This window comes from Zootermopsis nevadensis, unplaced genomic scaffold (assembly GCF_977971745.1).
Source record: "Zootermopsis nevadensis isolate Lab colony 2312 unplaced genomic scaffold, Znev_1.0 Znev_ptg000023l, whole genome shotgun sequence".
Taxonomy (NCBI): Eukaryota; Metazoa; Arthropoda; class Insecta; order Blattodea; family Termopsidae; genus Zootermopsis; species Zootermopsis nevadensis.
Genome location: NW_028259155.1, coordinates 7656404 through 7677391, shown reverse-complemented (window position 1 = coordinate 7677391; position 20988 = coordinate 7656404). Strand labels below are relative to the sequence as shown.

The following is a 20988-nucleotide window of genomic DNA, read 5'->3' as shown; positions in this document are numbered from 1 at the left end:
GAATTTGTGACAGTGGTTCCATTGATGTATTGCTGCTTCTCAGGTGCGCAGTAGGTCTGACCACCTGGCGTTACAGTACTACGACGTGAGTACATTAACTCAGACCTTACATTTGGCTAGATTCAGGTTAAAGGAAGTCACCTTGTCACAGTTTGATTCATCCCCTAAATCAGTTTTTACAGGAGACTTTTAAGAGAATTTTGTAAAAATTCACTGAAAGATGAACAAATGTAGTAAGGAAAGTAATAATTGAAGATGGCTGTCATCTGGGTTGTTGCGCCGTGTAGTCTGGTAGAAGTTTATTGATGTTTCAGAGGTTCTTGGTGCCTTCATTAGGGCACTAAATAGAAGGACCTCTGAAACGCCGGTAAACTTCTACCAGACTACACGGCGCAACAACCCAGAAGACAGCCATCTTCAGACTCACCGCCATGAAAACCTCAAATCCTACAAAGTAATAATCGTGGTGTTTCTTTTCTTGTGCAGGTACGACTGTGAATCAAGGACCAATGGAGATTGCTGTAGTGTTCCTTTCAGAATTACTTGATAGCCAAAAATCTGCAACCAAACTACAGAACAAGCTGCGGCTATGTTTCAAGGATTTCTCAAAAAAGTAATAATATTACATATTAGAATAACTTCTCAACCTCAAAAGTCTGTCTGTGGATAATTTTTTTTGTACTTTGTGTGTGTGTGTGTGTGTCCTGAGCGCAGCTCTGAAAAGTTTCGACTTCATGTGAAACAGACATGTATATGTTACAAAATACATATTTGTTGTTATATATATATGTGTGTGTTTCTCCTTTACAGATGTGCAGATGCATTGAGAAAAAATAAAAATTTGATTGGTCCAGATCAGAGGGACTATCAGCGTGAACTAGAGAGAAATTACGTTCGTTTCACCGGTCGTTTGATGCCTCTGATAACAGTAAACAATGTGGAGAGGTTGTCACGTATCAATCGATAAGCTGGCGAGGTGAGCCTTTACGTGTTTGAGAATAACGTGCATGCATTACTTACTGTGTTTTATAAAAGAAGTTGCTGTTTTATAAAGTAGAGTGAACATGACATATTTATTGATATTTATATAGTTTTATTTGCTTAATATTTTTAATGCTGCTAGTTAACATTCATATGAGTGGAAGTGGGGTTGAATGCAGAATATACTCTGCGTATGACGTAGCCAAAATCGTGACCGTGATCTTAATACACTTATGTATGCATAAGAAAAATATGTAGGCTGATGAACTAATCTCCATATCTCAACACTTGTAGTACAAGTCTTTGATTTATAAGTATTGGATCACTTGTTTTAGTAATTTAATTCTTGAATCGGTTTGTGTTATTACCGTAAAAGATGTTGTCAGTTCATAAGCAAATCTGTTTCATGTAGAATTTACACCCTCAGGGTTATAAAAATCTGCCATTTCTGCAGTATTATAAAATAAGAATGTACAGATATGCGTTCTACTTTACAGCACCATAAAAGATACAGACGTTCCTTTCAGGAATATAAAAAGTGTTGGTATTACTGCCCTACAAATATATTTTGAAAATCATACTATAATAGCATACTAGAGGAACATATAGAGAGGCGTAAGTCTGTAAGCACCGCGAACGCATTAAAGCTCGTAGCATATTTCTCCTGTGACGTTACTGTGAAAAAGTCAGTTCAGAATTATCAGATCTTAGCTTTTGATGAAGTTGGTGAAAAACGTAAACTGTAAGAAGTATAGAAAATATTCCAAATTGACTGACAAGGCAGTTACTACAAACTTTCATTTTGTTGTTATATATCAAGTCTCTTCTGCCCCCATGCCATGTATTTGTATGATGATGGAGGTCAAGTAGCGGAGAAACCTTTCCAGAAATGTTAATAAATTTAGTTCAGAGCAGTGTCAATAAACGTGCAATTCCTACCCAAGTTATGGAATCTCATAGATAATTCCATTGAATGGAGTTTCAGGGAACCTCTCGTCTTCTGCGGGCACCATACAGTTCTGTCTTGGCAGAACGGACACCTCCCCGAGATTGATCGGTCACCGATTTTCCATTTGTTTGTAGAACATTATGTATTACTGCCCTCTGTGCTTGCTTCTACCTTAGTAAGGGCCATGTAACATGGCTCAACTTTTGCATAAACTTTGTACTTGAAACTGTCTTCACTTGGATGTCCAAGTGATCTTTTTCCAGTTTCCGTATTCAGAACTCTTTTAGGAGTTCGTGCATTTTCGTCCTTCTAATGTACCCACATCGTGTAAGCCCGTTTCTAAATTTTCCAGTAATCCGTTGGCTTCCGTTTCATTGGCTTCAAATGTGCTACTTTACACGAAGCTGTAAATGCAATTAAACGTACCTCACTAAATGTACATTAAACTAAATTAGATATTAATAAAGGAAATATTTTATGCCATGATCTTCTTTCCATAAAATACATTTGTAAAGAGACCTGTAATAACAGAACTGGACTATTGAAATGTGCATAATTACCGTGAACTTCATTGCGTTTTCACTCAGAACTGTGAATAACGCAATGTGCTTATTAAACTAGTCATCAGCATCGTTAGGTGTCTGTGTGTTTTGTGTATCTGAATGACAAAATATGTTTTCTGCCTTATTTTAGCTTTTTCATATGATACGTGATCAAAAATTTGTCAAGCTTTGTTGTATTTATCACTTTTTAAATAAACATCTGATTGTGAAGTCAGATTGGTTTAGGATTTTTATATATTCTGAACCATCCACTTTCCTGCATATTGTAAGATTTGAGGTTTTCATAACATTGAGTATGAAGATTTCTGTCTTCTGGGTTGTTGCGCTTTGTAGTCTGGTCGATGTTTACCAACGTTTCAGAGGTCATACTGCCTCCATCATCAGGGCGATGAGTATGAAGATTTCTGTCTTCTGGGTTGTTGCAATGTGTAGTCTGGTCGATGTTAACCAACGTTTCAGAGGTCATACTGCCTCCGTCATCAGAGCGATGAAGATTTCTGTCTTCTGGGTTGTTGCGCTGTGTAGTCTGGTAGATGCTAACCAACGTTTCAGAGGTCATACTGCCTCCGTCATCAGGGCGATGAGTATGAAGATTTCTGTCTTCTGGGTTGTTGCAATGTGTAGTCTGGTAGATGCTAACCAACGTTTCGGAGGTCATACTGCCTCCATCATCAGGGCGATGAGTATGAAGATTTCTGTCTTCTGGGTTGTTGCAATGTGTAGTCTGGTCGATGTTAACCAACGTTTCAGAGGTCATACTGCCTCCGTCATCAGAGCGATGAAGATTTCTGTCTTCTGGGTTGTTGCGCTGTGTAGTCTGGTAGATGCTAACCAACGTTTCAGAGGTCATACTGCCTCCGTCATCAGGGCGATCATTGCCCTGATGACAGATGCAGTATGACCTCTGAAACGTTGGTTAACATCTACCAGACTACACAGCGCAACAACCCAGAAGACAGAAATCTTCATACTCATCGTCCTGATGATGGAGGCAGTATGACCTCTGAAACGTTGGTTAACATCGACCAGACTACACGGCGCAACAACCCAGAAGACGGAAATCTTCATACTCATCGCCCTGATGATGGAGGCAGTATGACCTCAGAAATGTAGGTAAACATCGACCAGACTACACAGCGCAACAACCCAGAAGACAGAAATCTTCCTGCATCTTGTTCAATTATGACAGTACGTGAGTTAACGAACAAATTGTTACAGAATTAAACATAATAATTTAATGAGTTGTCATATAATCGGTTGAGGTGTTTGTCAGTACTTAATTTTTTACATTAATGTCCTCATTCTACCATTCGGAGTGTTGGAATTTATTTAATGGATTTTCAGACTTCAAAATTGGCTTTATGCAGGTTCATGGACCGTAACAAGATGCGTTTCCTACAGTCACATAAGTAAAGAGAAAAATACAGTAAATAAAACTTATCTTACAATACTCGTCTTTAATGTGTTTGATGCTAGAGGACATTCCAATGAATCTCATTTCTTGTAGAAGGTGCTCCAGTTGCCGAATTGTTCTACAAATCTTAAAAATAAATCTTTCCCGGTTTTTAAGTAAGATGCCATAATGTTGTCCACAAAATCTCCACACTTTTTCTTTCAACACTAGATACAGGTGAGCAGACAATTTGATATTTTTTTAGTGTCAACATTTAACTTTTTTAAGTGAGTTACCTTCCTCAAATTAAGTGCTGAACAACTGAGGTACCTCAGCTAGTATAGTGACTAACTGTGGACTGGATAACTGGGGTTCAATCCCCAGCAGGGGCAGAGTATTTTTCCTGTAGCCTCTGCGTCCAGACCCAGCCTCCTTTCCAATGGATACCGGGGTCTTTTCCTGGGGGTAAAGTGTGGCCAGGGCGTGATGCTGACCACTCACCACTATCTAGTGCTGAGGTCAAGAATGAGTAGGAGTTATACCTCCTCTTCCCCCCATGCGCCTCCATGTTGTATAGCGGGACAGCTTTACTTTTTTACTTTTACAACAGTATTCTTCTACAGTCCCTGCAGATATTTCCAGGCATCAAAATGTGCCCGTAATTTCCGTCAGTTTGACGAGCACTCTCCAGCTGCAGCGAGTGGAGTGAAATATCTGGAGCACATGCACGTTATGGCAAATGGAGACTTTCATTGTGTCGCACATTCTTTTAAGCAGTTAGTAGCCACGGTCGCTAGTAATGTGAGTGTGGGCCACCTGTTAAATTTCGGAAAGCCCACATGCACATCACATGGCCCGAAGCTTCCTTGTCTTCTTTCGTCTTGTACTTTTCAGGATACGAGGTAGTTAAGGAGAACATTTGGTGTCCTAACTAGGAATGTTTTTTAGATCCCATATTCCCTTACAAAAAAATGTTAATTTCATTGAGCAAGTTAATTTGCATATTTTACATTTCATATATCGTAATCACTTCGTTGTCCGACATGATGTGGACTGCGAGTGTAATCAGATTATGTCATTTAAGCCCAAGATTTTAGACCTGTTTTTACAGGTCAGGTAGTTAGAATTCTAAGATAAACTGTGTTTATCAAAATGTGTTTTGTTCCGTTACATTAGCTAATGCAATTTTAGATATTGGTCTTACTATATTATTTGGGATAATCAACATAATGTCTGTATGAATTTCTTAAAATTAATATCGCCAGAACTGAAATTTCTGAATTGTAAATGTAATATTCCGGTATGACACAAACACGTAATTAAATCTTAGTAGTACTGAGTATATGAGTCAGGTCCATACCCGTATATATATATTTATATATCCTCGGAACGCAAGCAAACATTAAACCGGGTTTTGTAATAATTCAGATTGTATCAATGTATGGTTTCCTCATTCTGTTTACAACCGAGAAATAAATATTCTTGATTTAAATCTTTGATTTATGTGCAAAAATAACCAGAAATATTTATCAAGTTCATAAATGTTTGTACTTCGGAGATAAGTTTTCTGTTTTATAATCAGGAAATAAAAGAAATTTATTGTACCGATCGTAATTTTCTGGGCTGCGATACCTTGCGGTCGTGACGTGGTTACCGATGATCTGGGGGATGAACATGGCTGTCTTCTGGGTTCTTTCGCTGTGCAGTCTGGTAGAAGTTCGCCAACATCTCGGACACAACAAGCACCTTTGAAATGTCACTAAACTTCTGCTAGACTACACCATGTGGGAACCGAGCAGCTAATGACCACGACAACCTGAAATCTCGCCATTTTGGAGGATCGTTGGTAACCATCTTCAAGGTTACATAGCATCATGACCCAGAAAATTAAAATTGACTTCTTCACTGCCATGAGATCCTCAAGTCTCAAAAAATTATTCTGGCTTTCTGTCAAGTGATTGTGTTACTCGGTTTTCCTCAGTGTAAATACTGAATTCCTTATTGATTTTCACACCAAAAATATTTTATTCTGTGCCAATTTTAGGTAAAATGAAACGTAACTTACAATTCACACAGTATTTGAAAGTAAGATTTTTAATCTTCCTCATCTGAGTTAATTATGCAGTAAACTGGAGGTCCATGTCTTTAAAAGTCCTTGTGTGATGAGTTTTAAAAATAATTGTTAAACATTTTGAAGGCAAAATATAAAATTTTGGAACCTGAGGACATCACAATGGTGAAGACGTCCACGTTGATCTGGGTCATGATGCCATGTAGACTTGTAGGTTGAAGATGGGTGCAGTATGTTCCTCTTAAACATTGATACCACTGGCGGAGCACTCATATTAACTGCATTAGACCAGCTAACACTTTTAGAAACAGAAAATAAAAAGTCAGTGTTACTTCATACATTGGACACAGCAGATCTTATCATATTAAATGCATCAATAGCCGGCTTCATCCAACTGGGTGCTTGCTGTGAGTGTAAGCCTCAACTAACCAGCTAACACATGGCTGGATGTGACTAATGATGCACGTCGTCTGATTGATTCTGCTGTGTTCCATAAAGGAAGAAGTTTTTTTTATGATTATTATTTTTAAAGCATTAGCCAAGCTAACAAAGTTAACAGAATGCCATGCCCCTGGCCTCTACTCACGTGGTATCACAGCTCAGAAGACCACCATGAACACTTTCAAATTGCACCTGATCTTCAACCAGAACAGCGTATTTTAGTTTAAATCTGGAGTCGGATACATCATTGCAGTATTGATGAAAACTGTTAACTAGTACTTCCATAGACTTAAACCAGGAATGAAGAAAGCTTTCATGAGTCCAATTAAACCTACTGTGGTTAACACGAAGTGTTGCTAATTTCCTTTGTTTGTGGCCATTATCACAAAATGTTATGCCCAAAAACAATCAAATTCAATGTAAAATACCAACCTATTTCGACGAGGCGGGAAAATTACACTACGATTTGGTAACCGTAATGGAAACCTTCTTGATCTTACGGATGTAATAACGAGATGTGTTCCAATTTCATGTATCTTAATTAAGGTGGCGTAGCACGATGAAGCTTGCAGGAGCTCAGTTGCGGTCGCTAGTGATGTAAGTGTGGGCCACCTGTCAAATATCGGAAAGCCCACATGCACATCACACGGCCCACAACTGCGTGTTGATAAATTTGTCCCGTGATAAGAAAAATGTTGGCAACACAATATTATTTCAAGGTTTTATCGCCAATACCCACTGTAAGAATAAGAATTCAAGAATGTACCACGCCGATGCGTGTCAAAACATTCTCTCTCGCTGTACTACTTCTGATTAAAATAACAAATTTTGTACCTCTGGTGATAACCTCCATTTTTGTGTCGTGTGCTACCTGGACGTGTGAGTGCTTGGCGGTCAGCTTAGCGTAGCTTATTTGATGTGTATCTTCAGCCAGTAGCTCGGCAATGGTGGGTGACGTGCTGGATCAGCATGCCTTGGCTTGTTGCTTCCCAGAGATACATGACACCGAAGAATAATGTCGTGTCAGCGGTCTCTCGCTTTTCACGTGCCTGGCTAGCGTCGACGAGGTAAGAGGAATAATAAATGCATCCGTATAATTTTCACGGCATTAATGCACACGTTAAAATCATTTCTGTTTTGTAAACTCTTTATCAGTGTACTTCATATCGATTGGTCAAACCATCCACGATATAAAAAAAATGACTAGTCAACATCCGATCATGGTTTTATTTCGATTATTTACTTCAGTGTTTTAGCAGCTGGTTGCCGTTAACAATCAGTGGCGTATCATTGTCTAAAAGTCAGGTCGTTTGGAAATGCAATAGCCTGATATTAAATATCCCCAACAATCGCACCACAGTACTAAAGTATTTTAAATAATAATATGCCTCCCTCTGTGGTGTTAACAAGAAATGTCTTTACGTTCCTCCAATTATGTTGATCTGGCAGTAGACTGTTTGTCCAACTGGGGAGTTGGCATTTGGTTGTCGACTCATTCGGGCCACCAGCTATGCTGCTCAGGCCTCCAGCGCTTTTCTCAGGCTTTAAAGACAAATGCCGAGCGGGACAGTAGACATTCGAATATACCACATCGACTTCTGAATCTTTCCCTATTCACCGTTAATGATCTTCGCACAACTTCAACAGTTGATATAATATCGTTAAATATAGTAATAATTGATCGACGATTTGGCATGAACAAACGCTTTCGAGGACCTGAATGTAAAAAATAGATCTCAGAATTCGTGGCTTGAAGTTCTTTCCCGATCATGTATCACATCCTGAGGACCGAATCGGGTCAGGTGACGTTACTTCAGTTACATAATATGAGAGGCTTTGCAAAAAAGAGAGAGAAGAAATAATTTTCGGAAATCTATTGATGATTGTTAAGCAGTTTCTGACTGGAAGTATAATAGATTACACATTGTCCGCCTTGGTTTGGAAAAGTAATTTCGCGTATAATACGCGAAAATGAAAGAAAAACATGCAAAAATAACAAATATGCAGGTTTCTGTACAGACATAAACTAATTATATTTTTAAAGATTTACTAAAGAGAAAGTATCGTAAAATTTAATACAGTATATAACGAGTTTTTTTAAAAAAAAGGAAAGGAGTACTTTCTATTGTATACTTCAACTTTTAGCGACAATTGGTTTATGTTAATATGAGAGGCTGTGTCATTGTTGCATTTATTCATTTCTTTTTAAATGTTCCAACTTTTAAAACAGATTTTCTAAATTAATTTTTAACTTTTGTTTAAATCAGATAGACCCCGGTTAGTCCGCCGAGGATAACTGAGAGTCTGCTGAACTTAATTTCCTCCAGGTATTTGTGCGTGCTGGATCATTGTAGCCTGTTCATTTTCCTTACTCATCTTTGCCAAATAATCTAGCATCGTCGTGAGTTGAAATGCCGTGATGAACGGTTGGAGTTAATCGTCAGAAATCCTGTATATACGAGAGAGATTCAATTCCTCCATAAAGTGTACTTTCAACGTGTGTGTGAGATTCGGAAGATAGAGTTCACGTCTAGGGGGTTTGTTTGTTCGTCTAAGTTTATTTAACGACGCTTTGTCATCGAATGACATTTCATTGCAAATAATGAGATGGGAAGGAGGGCGCAGTGGTCACTTTGATGCACTCATACCATTTTGTCTGGAACTTCATTCGCCGTTGTTACATACTAGAACAGTGATGTGCAAACCACGGACAGCAGACCGGATGCGGCCCCAGGCTTTAAGTTTATTACCTTATCCACTTATCTGTCTTGAAATAGAATAGGCCCCCTCTTCACGCTCACACTGCGTAGTTAATATTCGTTAGCTCTACACGAACCATGGGACACAAGATGGCGTGGATTATCGTAATGACAGTGTTTTAGATGAAGATGGCTGTCTTCTGGGTTGTAGCGCCGTGTAGTCTGGTCATTGTTTACCAACGTTTCGGAGGTCATACTGCCTCCATCCTCAGGGCGATATTTGAGGTTGTCAGAGCGGTGAGTCTGAAGATTTCTGTCTTCTGGGTTGTTGCGCTGTGTAGTCTGGTCATTGTTTACCAACGTTTCGAAGGTCATACTGCCTCCATCCTCAGGGCGATATTTGAGGTTTTCAGAGCGGTGAGTCTGAAGATTTCTGTCTTCTGGGTTGTAGCGCCGTGTAGTCTGGTCATTGTTTACCAACGTTTCGGAGGTCATACTGCCTCCGTCATCAGGGCGATGAGTCTGAAGATTTCTGTCTTCTGGGTTGTAGCGCTGTGTAGTTTGGTAAAAGTTTACCAACGTTTCGGAGGTCTTTTCTGCTTCCATCATCAGGGCGAAGAGTCAGTTAAGTGGAGATTTACCACTGCTTTTAGTCACTTAAGTTAGTCTGTTCTGTAAAATTATTAATTCGAGTGAAATTAGCTGTTTTGTCTACGAGAATTGTTGTCTTTGTAAAGTGAGTTTAAGAAATTAACAAATGACACTACGCGTCCAGAGTTTGTAACAATGGGTGCCCATCTGTGAGACGTAATTATTATCCTAAACGCCACAAACCTCAAAACAAAAGTTTTTACATCCCAGTACAAAGCTCCACTCATTCTAGAATTCAGTTTAAGATGAAGGTTAGTGCTTATAGTCGCCCTCAGACCCGCTTTAACCACAGTAAAGAGCTTTTTGTCAACCTAACCTACAATTAAAGCTGTGTTGTTTCGCCGGTAGCCAGTCATTTGTCAGAGTGAAAATTTTAATTAAAATATGAAGTGACCCACTAATCTCCATGTCATAAAAAATAAGACGAAAGACAATTGTTGCCAACCTACCACATCAGAATTGCCTTTCACATACGAAAGCGATTATTAATTTGTTCAGTATCTATTGTTCTTCAGTTTAGACATTCCAAAGCCATTTTTCGTGTAAATGCAACATGATAGTAGTATTTGCGCCTGCGTCACGTTGAGTCGCTCACAGCCGAGTCCAGTGAGTTGCAAAAATAGCTGGCGTGCTTTGTGGTCTGGCCGCGTCTCGTGTGTCGTAGATAAGATGACACCATTGTCGTGGGAACGTACGTGTTCGGACAGAATGCATTTGCGTTGTCAGGAAGATTTGAATAATGGAATGTTGTCAGCCTTAAGCCATAAATCTGTCTTCCGGTATCTTTCAGCGAAAAATGCATCGTTCACAGTTTGAAGTAAAAAGTGAGACTGTGTTTTGTTTTAAGGTTTTATCCCTGGATTTTCTCATAGTAACTGAACTTGGTCGTTACCTTTAATGGTATTGCTCATCGCAGGAGACATTTTCAGCCATTTTCATACAATTTTCAGCTTCGTTTGCGCAATCTTTCGGCGTAATGCAAAGGAAAGTAACCTAAATAATCGACTGAGAAACTTGGATAGAATTTGATGCGCAGTGCCGGAAAATAAGAGGCGGAGAGAACTGAAATTATTTACTGATTTTTAAAGATTCATTAAAGAAAGGCCGATTCCGCCTTGTGTTAAGAGTAACACATTGCTGCTAGGTCAATTATTAATTTTCACCGACTGGAAGATCTTTATGTTATAGTGATTACTGAATTTGAGGTTTATTCATAATCAGTAGTCGTAAAACTATTTTAACATATCCATTAACCCCTAAAACTGCCACCAAATTTGTCTTGTATTTGCGCTAACTTCAACTCCCAGACGGTCACCATTTTGTGAAAATATGCCCACGAAATTCTCGTTTCGCCAGGAATATCTGTATTTCTAAAAAATTGAAAACTGAGACATGTCTTTAGTAGTTACGATGGTACGGACTCCGATTAACATTGCTGTATCAAATGCTGATATTAGTTATCTTAACATTCCATGCCTTTTGTGTGGTAAAATTTCAGTTTCTTGTGATTGCGTCAGCATTATTACCTTTTGTAGTTTTCTTTCATACATTTATACAAATTCTTCTTCTTTTTCTATGGCGCAATAGCCGGAAGTCGATCATTGGCCTTCAAACTTGCTTGTCTAGAGATTCTTTTTTCCCAACTTCTCACGTTCAAGACCTGCCTGCTGTCTTATTTCCACTGCATTAACCCATCTTTTCCTTGGTTTACCCACAGGCCTCTTTCTAGTAAAGTTGCTTTCCAGAATCCTTTTCGGTGTGCGTTTTCCATCCATGCCCTGGACATCGCAGTCTTTTCAATTTAATAATATTTGATACACCTGACTCGTCACGTCGCCTATATAACTCAATGTTACGTCCAGTTCTCCGTGTGTCGTTTTCTTATATTTGTATTAATTTCTAAGCCCATTTCTTTAGCTGTCAAAGCCAATTCATTAAATATTTCCGTCGCATCTCACAAGGACGGCGAGGTAATAGCAGTGTCATCTGCACAGGCTAGAATCTGTGCAGATTTCTATTCCAGATCGATACTTTGTCTCCTAGAAAAATTAAACTAACTAACTAACTAACTAGATGGCTTACCGAACCCGAAGGTTCATCACCGAATTAACCAAAGCCCTCCACCGGACCCTGTCCTGGGCCAACAAAATCCAGTTTCCTTCAACTCCTATCTCGGATAGATCCCGCCTGAGATTATCCTCCCATCTTCGTCTAGGTCTCCCCAGCGGTCTCTTCCCTTCAGGTTTCCCAACCAGTACCCGGTGCACACCTCTTGTCCCATCCATGCGCGCTACATGTCCCGCCCATCTCACTCTTCTCGACTTAATCACCCTCACAATACTGGGGGAGCAGTACAGATTTTTAAGCTCGTCATTGTGCAGTTTTCTCCACGCCCCATCGTCTTCCCTCTTAGGCCCGAATATCCTCCTCAACACCCGATTCTCAAACACCTGCAATCTGTGTTCCTCCCTCTGAGTGAGAGACCATGTTTCGCACCCATACAAAACAACAGGCAAGATTATTGTTTTGTATACTTTAATTTTCAGGTTCTTAGAAATCAGATTTGAAGACAAAATATTTTGAACTGAGAAGTAGCAAGCATTTCCGGAATTTAGTCTCCTCCTAACTTCCTCACAAGTATCATTTTGATTTGTTATTGTTGTTCCCAAATATTTGAACTTTGTAACCCTTTCAAAGGATTTATTAGCTACCCTAAGATAATTTTGCCCGCCTGTCTTCTGATGACGAGATACTAACATGTACTTAGTTTTTTCTGAATTTACTTCCAGCCCCACTTGTCTACCAGCCTCTAGTAAAACTTCTGCGTTCCTCTTTATTGTATTTATATCGTCCCCCAATAAATTAACATCATCAGCATATGCCAATAGCTGATGTGTCCCGTTCAATTGCAAACCCTCCTGCCTACCTTGGACCTTCCTGATGGCGTATTCTAGCGCAAAGTTAAAGAGCAAGGGAGACAAAGCATCTCCTTGTTTTAGACCGTTCTTGATGAGGAATGTCTCAGATACATATTTACCTACTCGAATTTTGCTGCAGGTTTCATTTAAGCACATTTTTATTAGACCCACTAGCTTCTTTGGTATACCAAATTCAATAAGAATATTATATAGCACTTCTCTCTTCACAGAGTCATAGGCTTTTTTGAAATCTATAAATAACTGATGTACAGTCCCACCGAACTCCCATTTTTTCTCTAGTATCTGACGAATGCAAAAGATCTGATCAATCGTTGATCTGTTTCGTCTGAACCCACACTGATGATCCCCAATAGTTTCATTCGCATATGGGGTTAATCTTGCCAAAAGAATGTTGGATAGAATTTTGTATGAGGTTGATAGCAGCGATATTCCTCGGTAATTACCACACTCAGTCTTGTCCCCCTTCTTATAAATAGGAATAATTATGGATTCCTTCCATTGATGTGGCATCTCTTCCTTATCCCAAATTAACTGAATAAGCTTATGGATCCTCATATGCAACCCTTTGCCACCTGCTTTAATTAATTCGGCCGGAATCTGATCAATTCCTGGAGATTTATAACTTTTCAACTTCCCAATGGCTAGTTCCACTTCATCTAAGCTAGGTTCTGGCACCAACAGTTCAGCTGTATGCATTTTAATCTGTCTAATATCACCAGTATTATGAACATTTAAGAGCTCGCTAAAGAAATTTTTCCACCTATTCACAATTTTTATTGGATCTGCAAGCAAATTGCCACTATCATCCTTTACCAAATTAGTCTGGGGTTGATATCCTTTCTTAAAGTTATTAATGCCTCTGTACAGGTCTCTGATGTTTTTTTCCTTATTATTTGTCTCAAGTTCAGCAATTTTGCCCTTCAGGTATTCCCTTTTCTTAGTCCTAAAGGTTCTACTAGCCTCACGTCTCACGTTACATAGATTATCCGCATTTGTTTTGTTTGGGTTCTGCAACCATTGAAATTTTGTTTGCTTCCTTCGATCTATTAATTTTGAACATTCTTCATCAAACCACGGTTTATTTTGCTTTCTCCTGTAGTATCCTAGTTTCTCTTTTGCTGAAATTTTGATGCAGTTTCTGACATTTTCCCACTCCCTGTTGATGTCCACACTTTCATTATCCTCATTTGTCTCTAAAATTTGAAACCTATTCGAAATTTCAACTTGATATTGTTCCTTTGCCTCTCCCTCACTTAATTTTTTCAAATCAAATCTTTCTGTGTCAAAATTTTGTTTAGTTCGTCTACTTACTGAAAGCCGCTCCCTCACTTTTGCTACCACCAGATAATGATCAGTGTCGCAATCTGCTCCTCTGAATGATCTCACATCAATTACATTTGTCTGCCTTCTCTTATCTACTAAAACATGATCTATTTGATTGTGTGTTCTGCCATCTGGGGAAGTCCAAGTGTATTTATGAACATCACGGTGTGGAAATTTTGTACTTTTTACAATTAAATCTTTTGACGTAGCGAAGGTCACTGCTCTGACGCCATTATCATTACTAAGTGCATGGAGACTCTCGCTGCCTATTGTGGGTTTGAAGACATCCTCCCTCCCAATTTTTGCATTGAAATCTCCTAGCAGAATTTTCATGTGATACTTGCCAAATGTATCAAATACTGATTCCAATTCTTCATAAAAGCTATCCTTGATATCATCGCTTTTGTCTTCAGTTGGGGCATGAACATTAAGGACAATGATGTCGCACCAACGTCCTTCCAAAATTACGTAAGACAACCTGTCACTAACAAATTCTACTCTCTTAACTGCTGCCCTAATTCTGCTATGAACAAAAAAACCCGTCCCTAGCTGATGATTGTCATTCCCCTTTCCATAGAAAAATGTAAAATTGTCCACTGGGATCGTGCCCTCCCCCTCCCATCGCACTTCCTGCACTGCCACTAAGTCTAACTTATAATTCCCTAATTCCCTACACACTGATTTCAGTGCCCCAGCCCTATAGAGGCTCCTAATGTTCCAGGTACCAAATCTCATGTCCTTTTTCAATTGCCGTGGTCGTGCCAAAGAGTCCGTCCTGATCCGAGGCTTGGTTGATTTTTTCGTAACACATATTTTTTTTAAAGGTGAAAGGTTGTTAGCCCTACACCCAACCCCCAACCTGGAGGACCAGGGTATCACTCTTAGTCTAGCGCATCTCCTTAGACCTGTCCGGCTTGGGTGACCCTACCATGAGCCGAAGCTCAGGCCGGCATAGCCCTAAGGGTCATTTGAGCACGCAAGCCTCCTCACCCGGCAGATTGCCTTCGACAAGGTGGTGATACCTTCGAGAAGGCCTAGAAAAATTACAAAGATAAATTAAATAGCAGGGGAAGCTAATCCATCTCCTTGTTTTAATCATTGTAAGTATTACAAGTCCAATAATTTTATTTTTTTATGAAAACGGAGCATAACTTCATATAACCTTTCTCTGTTAATATGGTCAGAGGCCTACCTGAAATCTATGCATATCTGAAACAAGTTCACGTTACGTTACCAACATTTTTCATAGTGAATATATGGTCCATGACAGATTTTCTTTTCTCTTTGACTCTACAATACAGTGTGGGTCTTCGTCGCCTCTTTTGGAGGTTTCTTAGTCTTGTATAGTGTATTTTTGGGTAGTGAGTAACAAGCCCACTGCCTCTGCACAATTTCTTCTCAATCCTGATTTGACTGCCAGAGCCATCTAGCATTGAATCACGAGAGACTTGGGTGAGAAATGGCCGCTGAATTTCGCTTACGAAACATCTCGTTCATAAGGTTCTTTTACATTCGTAAATCTACGACCGTCGGCTTTACTTCCCCTCCGAAGGAAGTCGTGCTGTGGATTCTTATCACCCCTTAAAAATCCATCGACCTCGGGTTTGAACCCGCGTTCCTTGGGTCCAATGGTAGATCTACCTTCGCGAAATCTCGCCTGATATTCCCGGATCGCTTGCCCAGCAATGGATTCAAGCCTTTTCCTTACAATATAAGTTGCTATTTTATATGTGGTAGATACAAGGGGCATTCATCTATAATTATTTATTTATTTATTTAGTGTTCTGTCTGACGACAGGTCCATATGAACAGGATCCTTCCATCCTTTTCTCGGACTGGGACCTGTTCATATACGTTCTTGGCAGATGACCCAGAAGTGGTTTGCCATTGCCTTCTTCTGTGTGTGAATGGAGTAATTGTTGGGATGCCACGGAGGAAAACTCCGTGTTGCCTAGACCACGGCCTTGCCCAACACAAGTTATAAATTCGAACCCGAGACCCCAGGATTACAAGGCCAGCGTTCTAACCGCTAGACCACCGTGGTTATATCATCTATAATTATTGCACATTAATTTGCCCCCTTCTTACATATAGGGCAGATCATTCTATTCCTCCAGTCAAAATGCATTTCCTCTTCTATATCTTAGATATTATCTTTAATTCAATGTTTCAAAAGTTCTTGATAGCCTTCTTTATTTCATTTAGTGTAGGGGGTTCAACCTGCATTCCATCATCTGCTCGTAAGGCGTCTTGTGGATTATTACAACTTATTCACATTTGATCAGAAAAGTTGTTGAAAATGTTCCTTCCATTCACTTTCAATTGCTGCGTAGTCACTGATCATTTTCCACCGTCTATCTTTACAGAAATAATTCCTTAGTTTGAAGCCTTCTTTATGGAATTTAACTTCTGTAAGGTTGCTCTCCATTAAAATTAATTGGTCGTTCATAAATTTTCGGTTCTGCCTCCTACATATTTTATCTGCTTCCCATCTCAAGCACTTATTCTTTGCTGTTCATATTCTGGTTTGTCGCTCCAACTGCTCTCGACATGCTCTACTTTTTTTTCTATGGCGTGCCAGCAGTCGTCATCAAACAGCTGTGTGTCGTGTTTCCTGTTTCAGCTGACTATAACATGTTTGTTTTCACCAAATTCCAAATTTTCATAATTTTATCTTCCATATTTATGTCCCCAGGCGTAAAAATCTTCCTCCGTTCATTATTTGTAGCTCGTTTAGCCTTACGGCGTCTATAAGGTTCTCTATGTTGATTTTTGGTTGTGCCTGCCCCTTTATTGTCCTGTTGATAAGACATCTAAATCTGATCTTTACCAAATAATTAATGCCATCTGGAAAAGCCCATGTTCTCTTATGTATTTCTGTATGTGGGGAACAGGTTGAACTAATCACCAAATTTTAACTCATTGCAAAATCTGTCAGTCTGGACCCATTATCATTAGACTCCTCATGTAAACTATGCACCCCTGTAGTTCTTCTGTGGGTCATTTCTTTGCCACCCTTGGCATTTAGGTCTCCGAGAATTATTTTGGTGTCATTTATAGCCAATGAGTCATGTACTGTTTCTAGCTCTTGGTAGAATTCACCTTTTTTGAAGTCACCGTCGTCCTCTGTTGGAGCACGTCCATTTGTTAGGGATATGTTTAAAAAAAAAACATAATTTGTCACTTACAGGTTTAAAATATTACTCAAGGATTTATCTACTGCAAAACTCTCTCTTCCCATGTCCTTGCCACTATAAAATGTCAGATGACTTTTAAGATCCATTATTCCGTTCTCTTGCCATTTAATTTCTTGGATTTATGTCATCTTGATCCTACAGCCCTTTCATTATTGCAATAAAGACTTTGACATTCCAGGTACCAAATTCGTAGTTCTTGTTCTTAAGTACATGTCACTTCTCACTCATCCTCCCTTTCCGAGGCTTCCTTAAAGGGTTCAAAACTACTATGTGTTTTGCAGGTAGGGGTAGTCGGCCCCCTCGCCCAACCCCCAACTTGGAAGACCTGTATCTCACATAATCTGGGCCATCACCCTTGACCTGTCTGGCATGGGAGGCCCTTCAGGTCAGCTAAGCAACCGCCAGCATAGCTCTCGGGATCACACGACCACACAAGTCCCGCCACTACAACAAAGTGGAGATCCCTATGGGGAAATTTATACAAATTCTAAGACTTTAATGTACTGCCTTATCTTGCTCACATGGTTTCGATGGTGAGAATTTTAATACTAACATGAAGATACTGGGTGACGGCTTACATTCCGACTCCAGTGTTGTACCAGACTGCATGCCCGTAAATTTTGTTGAATCTGTGCCCAGTGATGGAAGTCCATTGCACCAGATTTAAGTATACTTACTTCTTAATTCTCATCAAAAAATATAGGCCTATTAATGCTTATTCAAGTGTTTCCAATACATAACTAACTCCATGAAGCAGACATTTTGAGAAACTGATAGTCGCCTAACTATTTTATGGAACCAAAAGGTGTATCGTTGTGTTTGCAGCCACCGTTCCTAATCCTGAGGCACATGAATCCAGCCTCATTTCCCTAAAATCCATTTTAATATCATTCTTCCTTCTACAAGGTCTTCCAGTGCTCTGTTTTACTCAGGATTTCCAGCCGAAGTTTTATGTGCATTTTTCATCTCCCTGTGCATGCTACATGCCCTTCCCATCTAATCCTCCTTAATTTGATGATAATCTAAACAATATTAAGTGAAGAGTACAAATTATGAAGCTCCCAATTGCGTAGTTCTCTCCACTTCTTCCTTATTAGGTCCGACATTCTCGTCTTCACCCTCCTCTAAAACTCTGTTCTTCCCTTAACCTCCTGGCTCATGGACATTCCAGTTGGCAGTGCATCACAGTAGAACGTCACTAAACTGTTAAACGCTGGAACTGAAGTCCAGCCAGCAGCCCCACAGTAGTGGCTTTAAATCTCGTATTCTTGTACGATAGAGATTAATGTAAAAGACAAAGATTCACACGCATGCAAAACTACTTTTCTTTTGTATATTTAGTCGTCAAATGTTTAGGTGGCAGCCAGAATACAGTTCATTCTGAACTACATGGTTGCAAGCAATCCCTGAATTTCATATGCTCTTAATTTCTTCATGAATGCAACTTTGATTTATAACCGTTCTTCCAACTTTGCCACGTTTCCATAGGATTTATCAGCTACCTCTACAATATAATGACTTTGTTCTGCAGACTGGTATTGACACATGAATATGTTCATTTGTTATATGCATCATCTCCATTTACTTCCAAACCAACTTGCTTACTAGTATCAAAAAGAGCTGTTTTTTCTGTATATTGGTTTTGTTTCAGTAAATTAACATCATCAGCACAGAGCAGAAGCTGATGTGTCCTATTCAATTCCAATTTGATTTTTTTTCTCCCTTGAATTTTCTTAATAGTGTAATCTAAGCCAAAGTTGAAAAGCAGTGGCGATAAACCATGTCCGAGTTTCTGACTGCTCTGATTAGGAAATGTATACCTATATGAACTACACTTTAGGTTTTATTTAATCCTTTTAAGCTAAAAATCATGTAAATTATATGTAAGCATTCAGTCCCTACCTCCAAGAAAACAGTGTCTCCATTACAAATGTCAGTCAGTTAATAAGGAAATAGTTTATTTTGAGAATGGAACAAAACTGTGACGAGCCACACATTCCAAAAAAGTAGCACAATTTTTTTTTCTAAAATGCAAAGTTTTGTTTGTATGCATAATTTTATATTTCAGATTCCAAAAAAGGTTACTGGTAAATGGGCAGAACGGCAAATGATTATAAGTGGCTGACTTCTTGTATCACTAAATACATGTCATTCTGTTCTTGGTACTTCCAGTAGTTTCTGTAGTAAAGAGAAGTCTGGCAAATAGAACTTCTGCCGGAGCGCTCAACAGAGCCAACGTCCGTTGCCTTCTGAATGTAGGTTACATGGGAATTTTATAATCAAATCCACTTAGGTTAAAACTCTAAGCAGATATGTTCCTTTTGTAAAATGTGTAAGTAATAGGATTAATTTCTTCTACTCATAACAATTGATTTTCTATTAACAGTCCCACAGCTGCATGTTAAGTAAGTATATTGAATTTTCAGTGTTTCCTTTTGAAGAAAGATACATGACCTTTAAACAATCTAACTCCCTGGTAGCATAACTCGCAGGTTCAACGCCGACAATACCAAATCCCACCACCGGCCACAATCCTGAGCCAACTCCATCCATTTGCTATCCTCTCAGCCCTCCTCCCCAAGATCCATCTTGACGTTATCCTCTCATCTCCTTGGTCTGCCCAGTTGTCGTTTCCAGGATTCCCTACCAAAATCCTGTATGCACACCTTGCCTCCCCCCCCCCCCTCCACGCGTGCTACATGTCCAGCCCATCGAAGCCTCCTAGATTTCACTATCCTCACTGTGCTAGGTGGCCCGTACAATTCACAAAGCTCCTTGTTATGAAATATTCTAAATTTCTCACTTATTTCATCCCTCCTAGGTCCAGATATCCTCCATCACTGCCTGTTCTCAAACACTTGTATTCTACGTTCTTCCTTCAAGGTAAGAGATCATGTTTCACAACCATACAAGACAACAGGCAAAATTGTTCTATTACATCCTGATCTTCAGTGTTTTGGATAGTAAACGAGATGATAACAGTTTTTGAATTGAATAAAAACAAACGTTCCCCGAATGAATTCTACTCCTAATTTCATCGTGGACCTCATTTCTATTTGTTATTGTTGTTCCCAAATACTTAAATTTTGAAAAAATTTCAGAAAACAAAATTATAAATTTAATAACATAATTTAACTCCCACTACAATCAGTTTCTTTGCCACTGGTCTCATTGAACTTGTTTTTATCCAGCATCTGATCAGAAGGTGCTCAATTATGTCAATATACGTACATACCGATGATCCCCAATAATTTCATTAATGCGACATTACCTTTCAGAGCAGAAAAATGGAAAACATTTTGTATGTAAATGATGACAGTGATATACTACAATAATTATGACAATTTTATTTTCTTTCTTATAAGCAAGAGCGATAATAGATTCCTTCCACTGATCCGGTAATTAATTATTCCCTATTACAAACAGCATTAATAAGTAGGATTTGAGATTTTCATGGCAATGAGTCTGAAGATGGCCGTCTTCTGGGTTGTTGCACCGTGTAGTCTGGTAGAAGTTGAGTCATCGCCCTGATGATGGAGGCAGTAAAGACCCCTGAAATGTCAGTAAACTTCTACCAGACTACACACACAGTGCAACAACCCAGAAGACAGCAATCTTCAACATTAATAACTTGTGGACCTCAGAACATATTTACCTCTGGCTTGTATCGGTTCTGTTTGAATTCTGATGATTTATACTTTTCACTAGCAGGCTCTGGTACCGGTGGCTCTTATAAACTTTCCTCTTAAATGCTGATGCGATTCCCCTATGTATGAAGGGG

General features: G+C 39.2%; 1 protein-coding gene across 7 annotated transcripts in view; it reads left to right on the top strand.

The window, feature by feature from the left end:
• Zir (dedicator of cytokinesis) overlaps positions 1 to 20988 on the top strand; it is an 83030-nt gene that overhangs the window by 56056 nt on the left and 5986 nt on the right. For 3 of the 7 annotated variants that reach the window (XM_087354578.1, XM_087354577.1, XM_087354573.1), the window contains 2 exons: positions 487 to 613; positions 811 to 2707. In XM_087354578.1, coding sequence (XP_087210704.1) covers positions 487 to 613; positions 811 to 967 — 284 coding nt within the window. In that variant the 3' untranslated portion in view covers positions 968 to 2707. Of the gene's footprint in view, positions 1 to 486; positions 614 to 810; positions 2708 to 5592; positions 7466 to 20988 lie in introns of those variants that run through there. The other 4 variants (XM_087354576.1, XM_087354575.1, XR_015536720.1 and 1 more) reach the window with 3 other exon arrangements.